The following is a 9,469-nucleotide window of genomic DNA, read 5'->3' as shown; positions in this document are numbered from 1 at the left end:
CGAAACTGTGCCAATTATCATAAGAATAAACAAAGGCTAGAAATTAAAATAAAACTCAAAAATGCTAAAACATTCAGCTTAAAATGGACATTAACAAGTTAAAACACATATAATATTAAATTAATTATCTGCAAGTTTTTATTATAAAAAATAAATCAGTCACGGGTTCGGTCCAGCCCATTTAGAGTCCAGAAAAATAAGCCCAAATGGCTAATTCATATTCCATAGTCAGACAACTTCTTCCTACACCTCTATACTTTCCTTTGCACCTCCATGAAGTAGTAAAGTACTATTTGACCCTTAATAAAAAAATCCTATAACACCAAACACTTTATCCATAAACCAAAAATCCCACAATCCAAAACTCACCCGTAGAGAAGTAAACAGGGGTTAATATTTTTTTTCCAACGGTGGCAATAAGAAAGATTTGCAAAAAAACATGAGAAAAAATGGTGATATTGTAGTAGACGTTGGTGATAAAGTCACTAAAAATTAGATTCTCAAATTTTAAATACATCATTAATTTTAGAATTTGAAATACACTATATATTCTAAATTTTAAAACTTAAAATACAAAATATATTATGATTTTAAAGTTTAAAATATATTGTTTAAAGTTTTTTAATATTTCAAATACCATTTAACACCTTGCATAAAGTAGAAGTGGCATGTTTAAGCATGTAATTTATGTTAGTTATAAATATTGTAACTCTTTTGCTAGTCACAACGTTTTCAACACAAATACAAATAACAGTGCAAGTGACTCCAATATGACATTATAGTAGGACGTTCGTAATGACTATGGTTTTAATAAATTGTAAGATATTATACATTAATTGCAACTATCGTAATTCGAAAATTAAATATTATAATTTTTAATATTTAATTGATCAGGTTTTCATAATATAACTGAGTGCATCTAATAAGATAGGTGTGTCAAAAGTTAATGACAAATATGAAAAAATGAAATGACTACATGTATATTGGAAATTTTGTAACTTGATAGTCTCATATCTTTCAACTCAATACATAGAAAGCTAATGAATTTTATAACTACTAGATTAATATGCCTTTGATAGGCAATAAATGTGTCTAATTGACTTATCAATTTTGTGTATTTTTATTATAATTTCAAAGTTACGTGATATATTTATTTTGTTACTTTACCCTCTTTAGTGTGTTTGCTTTGAAATGTGATGATTATATTTTAACATATGAATAAAGGGAAAATGTCAACATACACATGAAATTGACTAAGAATGTGTTTCTTTTGATAATTTGTAAGATATATTCGTAACTTGTTATTATTTATTAACAAAATGTATGGTTAATTCTATTTGATTTAGTTTGTAACCTTTGAGTATGAGCATATTATATATATATATATATATATATATATAAAAGATTAAATATTTTGATATTTTATCTTCTTACAATTGTGTTCATTAATGTTCTTAATGATCACAACCAAAAACTATACTAAATGTCATGTTAACTACTAGGTTGAATATTAAGAGCAAAGTCTTGCTAATTTTTTTAATCATACATCATAGTTGAGCGATTCAATTAAAAAAACAAAAAATTAAGATTGTATTTACTCCGATCGAGGACATCTAAAGTTGAACATATAATTTTCTCAAAATCATAAACTATACTATTCTTATTATACTTTTGATGCATATGTTGCCTTTCTTGGTGCAAATTTGGCATGAGTATCCACTATAGTTAATACTTTAGGTACCGACATGCCACCAGATATAACAATTTCTGCATCACAAAAAAAATGTTTGTTAAAATCTATAAAAGTTAGATATGTTTCTCATTTCTCTACACTATAATACGTGAAATCAGTTTTTGTCCTTAGTCCAAACTTTAGACCTCATGGATACTTGTACCAAGGAAACTATTGAAGTGAGTCGTTACCATTGTTTTTTTTGTATGTAATAAACAAATTTTCAGTGTGTATAGGGTATCATAATATCATAACACACGTCAGCAATGAGTCAACATAAAATATTTTAACATCCTAATCCACACTGAAAATTTGTTTTCATATAAAAAAACTGACAATGACATGTTCTATTAGTTTCTTTACTATAAATACACAGGATGTCAAAAGTTTGAAATAAGAATAAAAACTAATTTTACACGAAAACACAGGACAAAAACATATTCAATCCAATATAGAATAACATGTAAAGATAATAAGTAGTGAAAGAAAAATAAATACCATATATGATTTGGTTAAGAACATTCATACCTATCCCTTCTCGAACCGACAAATTAGGCCTTAGAATATCATTTGGGCTAATGAGATAAATATCTCCAAGGTACAAGTGATTGGTGGGAACATAAACACAAAACAGTTCTTCATCATCTCTATTCCTCAGGATTATTGAAGAAGTGATGAATCCAAGTGCATATTCACCATGACGAGGATGTCTTATGATAGCAACTTCTTTGAAAGCATTTGAGCTTTGATCTGTAAATTAAGTGAAAAGCTTCAAGTTTACTTAAAAACACAAAAATAATAACATAGAGTTAAGTAAATGTGCTGAAGAAAAATATACCAGGTGATATTGCTGTACTTATTTGTTTTGAGGCAACATATATGTAGCTTACTAAAGGCATTTTCTTAATGAACCATTCACCAAGGGTGAGAAGTGAAACTCCTAACCACGATGACATGAAAATACCAACCAAAAATATAAAAGTGATGGAAGTAATAAATCCAAGACCTATCAATTAAAAAAATTAATTTGTTAAAATTCATGATAACACAAATCATAGAAATATAATACAAGAATCAAAATGTAAAGAATTGAACTTGCAACTAAAGTGGATAAACTTATACACCAAATTCATGTGTATCAATTATATCTTAAACTTATTATCAAACTCAAAAAGTAATAACTTGTAATTAGTGATGATAATAAGGTGAGAGATTCCAAAATCTTACCAAAAATATTGATTCCTAGATGATTATATATTGGGGAGAAGAAACCATCAACAAATCGGATAAATCCCCAAGTAACATAAAATGTTATTGCAATGGGAAGAAGGATGACACTGCAAATGATATCACAATCTCCTTCAGAAAGCTTAACAAATATTAATTCATGTAAAGAATAAGAAAAACCACAACTTTATAATGTTATTTAGAGAAACTCCCTTAACCTTTTGCACCCTTTTAAAGACATTCCCACAAACCTTTTAATTTGTGAAAAGTTCATTTCTCATAAAATAATACCCCTTTAAAAATTTAGTATTATTTTCCATGCATAAGCTAAATAAATGTCTAAGAAATAACAAAAAAAAAGTGTGTAGTGAAAAGATAAGCTAGAAAGAATGGAGATAGAACAATGGGTATCTAAAAAATATGAGTATTTGATTAAAACCTAAAGGAGTATTTGATTAAGGTTCTAGTGAGTATTTCTCCCTGTTATATATATATATCTTCTCTTTGTAAAATACACTCTTTTAATAATCATCTCTTTCTTTTCTTTTCTCTGAATATTTTCACTCAACCTCACATCTTACAGAGAGATTGAATGTTATTGAAGAAACTAGAGAAAAACTAATGTTAATATTTTTTAAAAAAATGTGAAAATTGATTCTTGAGATTCTGTTCAATGCATAAAATTATCAAATTCATAAGATCGACCAAAATGATTCATGTGATGAACACCAGAATGAACAAAACATGCATATATACCATCCTGACATGAACTTCTTTGAGGCCCAGCTACGAATCACTTTTGAAAATGCCTACAAAAGATTATCACTTCATGAAATGAAGAAAAAAGGGGAAAAAAGGGTGATAAAGATTGAATGATTTGAAGATTTTTGTTGAGAAAAGATTGAAGAAAATGACAGATAAATATGAAGGACCTCTTGCCCAGTGTGATTCTGGGTGGAACTAACGTTTGGAGAAGAGGTTGATGATTTTGATGCATTTTCTGATAAGCTGGACACAGGAATCAAGAGCTCTAGATCTCTTGATGCCATCTTTCTCTTTTCCCTGTTACTCTTTCTTTTCCTTTTTCTCTCTCAGGGATCACTCATAACAGAATGCTAAACTTTCATATACTCCTTGCGTTGAAATCGTCATATAAACAACTTTGCTGCCTTGTGTGTTTCAGATTTTATTTCTTAATCATCTCACATAACAACACACTTATAAAATTAAAACTTTGGTCACGTTTATTATATCAAATTTCCAAGCTTCTATAACATTTATTGTTTTGTTATGATCTATATTTCTTTTATTTATTGGATTTTGTTCTAACCCAACTTAATAGATTACATAATAAATTTGTATTATTTCAATTTTGTCCATACTTTAATTGAGTTACATGGAATCAATGAATAAATCAACAGATTTTTTTTATGCTCGCGGGAATTATTGGATGCCCATGATTTTTTATTTTATTTTCTTAATTTTAAAATAATTCTTAAAATATAAACTCGCATAAAAATTTAATATTAGAGTGAATTTTCAATAAATTTGAATAATAAAATATTAGTACAAGTAACTATACCAAATAAACATAAAAAAAAAGTGAAGAAAACAAACATATATTATTTAATGAGTATATACACATGACTTTAATCAGTATATCAAATGATGACTCAACACACATTAACAAAGCATCACTTTGCTTCTGACAGTGACATTAAAAAAATGTGACACTAGAAACAGAGAGGATCCTCCTCATACATCCACACTCACCTATTACTACTACAGAACACTCGAAGAACCAGGGGAATTCTTGGCAATTAAGAGACAATAATTTAAACAACAAAAAGTGACATCCTTTTATCTACTTTCTTGTTTTTTAGGTTAGGCATTTCCACCAGCATAAAGACAACTCTTGTAACCTACAAAATAAACAAAGAGCAGAGATTGTGTAAACTGGGCATGCCTAATACAAAATAAACAAAGCAGATTTTTATCCAGCTACACTATAATACAGAGAATTAAAAAGCTATGAACATAGAAATAGACTATGAGGCAAGAACACATGAATCGAATACTTACTTGGATTATTCGTTGATAACATGGCTGTTTGAGAGAAATCACAAGTCAATGGATTCCGTCCAGCAGTTTGATACAGTAGATTCATGGCATATGCAGCATGGTTTAGTAGAGTGTTAGGTTCAAAACAAGCCCCTCCTTGTTGAATTGCGACACAATCAATCCCCTGCCCACAAGCATAGTCCAAATTTGCTTGTAACTCTGCATCTGAGACTCCTGCTTTCGGCACACACCATGTTCCACTACTATTTGTTTTGGTTGGCTTTGGAGTCACGGGAGATTTTGACAGATCCGGAGTGGTCTTCAATGAAATTAAGAAACATATCATGTTAAATACTACTAGCTAGAACAACATTAAGATGAGAACTGTGAACATTATTAAAGACTGCAAAATGGTGGCTTCATGTCCACTCAAGCATTCTGCTTTATTTGGTGTTGGACCCGGGCCTTTTGGCGCTGGAATCACTGGAGATTTTTGTGTTTGACCCGGGTCTGTTGGCGCTGGTATCACTGGAGATTTTGACACATCCGGAGTCTTCAATCAAATTAAGAAATCACATAGTTAAATACTGCTATAGACTGTAAGTCTAGAACAGCTTCAATATAACTCCACACTATGATCATGGTCTCAGTCAAACATACAGACACTAAAATGATATGAGATGGTATAATAATTCACAGTTTTGTTCATAACATAATGGAATTCTTTCATACCGGTGCAGATACTGGCACGGGGCTGTTAGTTTGCTGCTGTTTGGTGAGGCCAGCATCATAGATCATAGATTGATCAGGGTTGAAAAGCCCAAAGGCTCTCTCAGAAGCATCTCCGGGCTTCAAGTCCTCATCATAGAGAGCAAAAAGGTATGTGTCCACTGATTTTCCAGGCATCAATGGGGTTCCAACCATAGATCGAAGGTGTGCAATGAGATTACCGTTATAAGCCTTGGCATTCTCAAGACTTGGACCAGCTTCACTGGTGTCTCCCTTGTATGGCCACCCTGTCTCCGCCACCACAATCTCAACATTCTTGAACCCCAGAGAATCCAACGCTGAACGAACCGCATCCACCTACACACACGAAAACATCCGCATCAACATAAGCATTATCTAGTGAACTTTAAACCTAACTCAACAATTTCATAAAATCGACTTATAAGAAGAGAAATGCACTCAAATGAAATATGTTAATCTCTAGTTATTTAGTAAACTTTAAACCTTATTCATAAATTCCATAAAACCGACTTATAAAAGTTTAGGTTTGCAAACAAATGAAATATCCAAATCTCTAATCTCTAATAGTCTCGACTAACAACTCTTAGCATGTAAATATATGATAAAGACTTGATGTTTAACTCAACATAAAACCTAAGGTAAGTTTTAGGAGTACTTCTCTAACATTTATCCTTCATTTTGAAGTTACTTTTATTGGATAGAAAGTGATAGATTAAGGAGACACTGAACACTATATCAAACACCATACAAACAGCAAGTATAATTGTGGATACCTGAGCATCGAACATGTTCATGTACTTCAAGTTGGTGTTTGGGTCAACTCGGCCGGCGTTAGGCTGAAAGAGGCAGAAAGCAAGGTTATCGGCTCTGCCAGGGTCGCTTCTGTAGGCAAAGTAGGGATAAGGGTTGATGGTGAAGGGCGAGCCCGTGGCATTGTTAAACGACAACAGCCCCTGCAAAACGGTGTTGTACTCAGGGTGGAACCTTCCGGCGGAGGGAGGCTCCGAGTCCCTCAGAACCGCCATCGAGTGCACCGTCGACACCTTGACCTTGCCGCCGAGAGAGGCCGCCTCCAGCGCGCCCTGCACGTTCTGGATCGCCGGCAGCATCTGGTTCACGAGGCCCGTGTCGTTCGAGGTTATCACTTCGTTGCCAACAGTCACGAGGATGATGTTGCTCGCTGGGTAGTACGGCACCACGTTGGTGTTCACCCACGTTTTCGCGAAGTTCGGGTCCGACGCCAGCCCCGGAATATCGCCGTTCGCCGCGCCGATCACAATTCCAATTCCCGTGTTCGCCAGCGCTTGTATTATCGCCGGATCAGTTCCGTACAGCCGGACTTTTCCTATTGCCGTCGACTGGAGCAGCTTCGCCGTCGCCGCAGGCGGCGGCAGGTTGTCGGCGACTTGTCCATAGTTGACGCCGATGAACGATTCAGAACCTGCACAGAGTACCTTCTTTGTTCATCTCTCAACCCAGTTACATAACATTACTACCAAAATAACAAAACTAAACAACAAAATAAAAAGTAAAATACATAAAAAGTTATTGTTCCCACAAATAAAAAAAAAAGACAATATTATTCAAATATGTCTAGATAATGTGAGATTTTTAATAATTCTGCTCGCCTAAAACTACCAATTCGTGCGTGAAAATATATGTTATGGTAGGTCTGATGTAACAAAACTACCAACTCCTGTATGAAGGTATATGTTATGGTAGGGCTGATATAACAGTGAATGTCAGATAGGTTCAACAAACTCTCACAATAATAGATTTAAATGATTTTATTAAGAGTTGATTGGAATCTACAATAGACTAACTCCAATTTCGATGAATTATATTATATGGTTAATTTTTATTTTTATTTTTCAAGTTCATTGAAATTAAATATGAAAAGAGTGACTACAATAATCTTACTTTAAAAGAAGAAAACTCACTTGCAAGGTTAAATATGAGAAAGAAAGGAAGAAACTGAAGAAGAAATGCGAGAGAGGTTGCCATTGGAGAACTGTGTGTTTCTTTTGTGAACTTTGCTTTGTGTGAATGGAGTTGAGGTGTGAAGGGAAGTATATAAAGGGAGGGAAAGGGAATGGGCAATTATTAGTTAAGGGTAAAACGGTCAAATTGTCTTTCTTAATGTATTCAAAAGTAACGGTAACATAGTGTGTCTGTCTGAGTTCTTCTTCTTCTAACCCTTTTTGAATATTTGAAGAGAATGAGCTGAAGAAGTTGAAATTACAAAACGGCTCTTTCTTACGTGCTAATCAAAGAACATTCTCTAAGTGGACGAAGCAGAAAGTAAAGGATTTTACTTCGTCCTCAAAAGCAGCACGTTGAATCTGTTGGGTCCTCGTGGGAACTCGAATGTTGTTTTGCTTCCATGAACAACTAAAGACCAAGGAAACTCATAGAAGGTTAGCATAATCGAATCCAGAACAATTTTAAAGATTTGAAAAATTATATAAATACTAAAAATATCAGTTAAGCTTAAGTCATCGTTTTATAATTTGTAGTCCATTATGATCTCTAATATGATGTTGAAATTATCAACTAGTATGTGAGATTATACATCTATAAACAGTCATGAAATCATTAATTTTATGTGAAACTCATGTGAAACTAGTTATGATGATACGATAATTGATAAAAATATATACTAAATGAATTTGATATTATTTTAAGTAGATTTCAAGTTTAAATTAACCTTACAAAATCAATAAGTTAAAATTTGTATATTGTCCGTTTTGGAGGTTCATGTTTTGTTATGTTTTGATTCTTAAAAAACGTTTCGATAGATTGATAAAGAGTTTAAGGTTTAGGATTTTAGTCTTTTAGACTATATTGATCGTACATGAAGAATACCCATTTATAAACTATGTATTACACTCATTTATATATTATAAATTCTTTTCATCTCTAATATATTAAATAATAAATTTTTTTTCTTTCTTTCATGAAATTTAATTTAATTGGTTAAAAAGAACACCTCTTCCTTTTGAGAGGAGCCAACTTTGCAATGGCATCCAGAGAGATTTCCAATTCAAACCAATGTGCTACAATCAAAATTTTCAGCACTTTTTGGGCCAAACTCGCTACTACCAAATTATATTTATATATCACTGTAATTCTTTCTCAATCATCAAATTAATGCTCTCAAGTGTCATATTATACCAAACAAATCAAGAGCAACATTTAGGTCAAAATAGTGGTAACATTCAAAAGAAAAGAAGAAAAAAAAAAGCTAATAGAGACGTGTTGTTAGTGTTTGTTTCCTCTTTAGGTTTGGCTCCACATTAAAGTTAGCCACAAAATCAAATTAAAGGGCATTGGAGTTTCTTCCAATGTGTTCATGGACTAAGGGATGGACCACCACCTCCACTTCCTCTTAATAATTCCCACTTTTCTACTACACTAACAACTCTCATTTCTTAATTCATAAGTTACCATTCAAACATAAACAAATCATTTTTATATATGTTCCTCATTCTTTTCTCTACATCTTTTTACTTTTCTATTTTACACCTATTATAGTTAAATACTTTAAGTTATTTCATTGTGAAATTTGTTAGGTTTTCATGCTTTAATATACACAAAAATATATGTTAATTCTTATATATTTTTTAATTAAAAAAAATCATTAAATAGAAAAGAATTTTAGAGACCAAAATAATTAGTTACTATTTAACTAAAATAAAG

The 9,469-nt window shown here is 32.1% G+C and overlaps 2 protein-coding genes across 3 annotated transcripts; both read right to left on the bottom strand.

Annotated features, from left to right (window-relative positions):
* Positions 1–1,548: 1,548 nt before the first annotated feature.
* Positions 1,549–4,138, bottom strand: LOC137816421 (protein LIKE COV 3). The gene is made up of 6 exons (XM_068619553.2): positions 3,892–4,138; positions 3,716–3,768; positions 2,960–3,069; positions 2,571–2,738; positions 2,261–2,482; positions 1,549–1,767 (listed from the first exon to the last, which is right to left on the bottom strand). The coding sequence occupies exons 1-6, from the start codon at positions 4,006–4,008 to the stop codon at positions 1,664–1,666; spliced, it is 774 nt and encodes a 257-aa protein (XP_068475654.1). The 5' UTR covers positions 4,009–4,138; the 3' UTR covers positions 1,549–1,663.
* Positions 4,139–4,562: 424 nt separating this feature from the next.
* Positions 4,563–8,189, bottom strand: LOC137816420 (glucan endo-1,3-beta-glucosidase 7). Of its 2 annotated transcripts, none has more exons than XR_011081799.1 (5): positions 7,711–8,114; positions 6,544–7,211; positions 5,753–6,106; positions 5,042–5,573; positions 4,563–4,881 (listed from the first exon to the last, which is right to left on the bottom strand). XR_011081799.1 is itself a non-coding variant. In XM_068619551.1 (5 exons), exons 1-5 carry the CDS (start codon positions 7,772–7,774, stop codon positions 4,844–4,846), a joined length of 1,422 nt encoding a protein of 473 aa, XP_068475652.1. In that variant the 5' UTR covers positions 7,775–8,189; the 3' UTR covers positions 4,563–4,843. The 2 variants fall into 2 exon arrangements, 1 of the variants encoding a protein (XP_068475652.1); XM_068619551.1 differs by having other exon boundaries at positions 5,042–5,339; positions 7,711–8,189.
* Positions 8,190–9,469: the final 1,280 nt, after the last annotated feature.

Source organism: Phaseolus vulgaris, chromosome 1, assembly GCF_051622355.1.
Source record: "Phaseolus vulgaris cultivar YP4 chromosome 1, ASM5162235v1, whole genome shotgun sequence".
Lineage (NCBI taxonomy): Eukaryota > Viridiplantae > Streptophyta > Magnoliopsida > Fabales > Fabaceae > Phaseolus > Phaseolus vulgaris.
The sequence above is the reverse complement of the archived record's forward strand: the minus strand, read 5'-3'. Positions and strand labels throughout refer to the sequence as shown.

Excerpts from the sequence above, each read along its gene's own strand:
- LOC137816421 (XM_068619553.2), bottom strand. The coding sequence starts at position 4,008 with ATGGCATCAAGAGATCTAGAGCTCTTGATTCCTGTGTCCAGCTTATCA. Across the intron at positions 3,769-3,891 it reads AGAATCACACTGGGCAAGAG|GCATTTTCAAAAGTGATTCG; the intron begins GTCCTTCATATT and ends AATCTTTTGTAG. Across the intron at positions 3,070-3,715 it reads AAGAAGTTCATGTCAGGATG|TGTCATCCTTCTTCCCATTG; the intron begins GTATATATGCAT and ends TATCATTTGCAG.
- LOC137816420 (XM_068619551.1), bottom strand. The coding sequence starts at position 7,774 with ATGGCAACCTCTCTCGCATTTCTTCTTCAGTTTCTTCCTTTCTTTCTC. Across the intron at positions 6,107-6,543 it reads TGAACATGTTCGATGCTCAG|GTGGATGCGGTTCGTTCAGC; the intron begins GTATCCACAATT and ends TCGTGTGTGTAG. Across the intron at positions 5,340-5,752 it reads CCGTGCCAGTATCTGCACCG|ACCACTCCGGATCTGTCAAA; the intron begins GTATGAAAGAAT and ends ATTTCATTGAAG.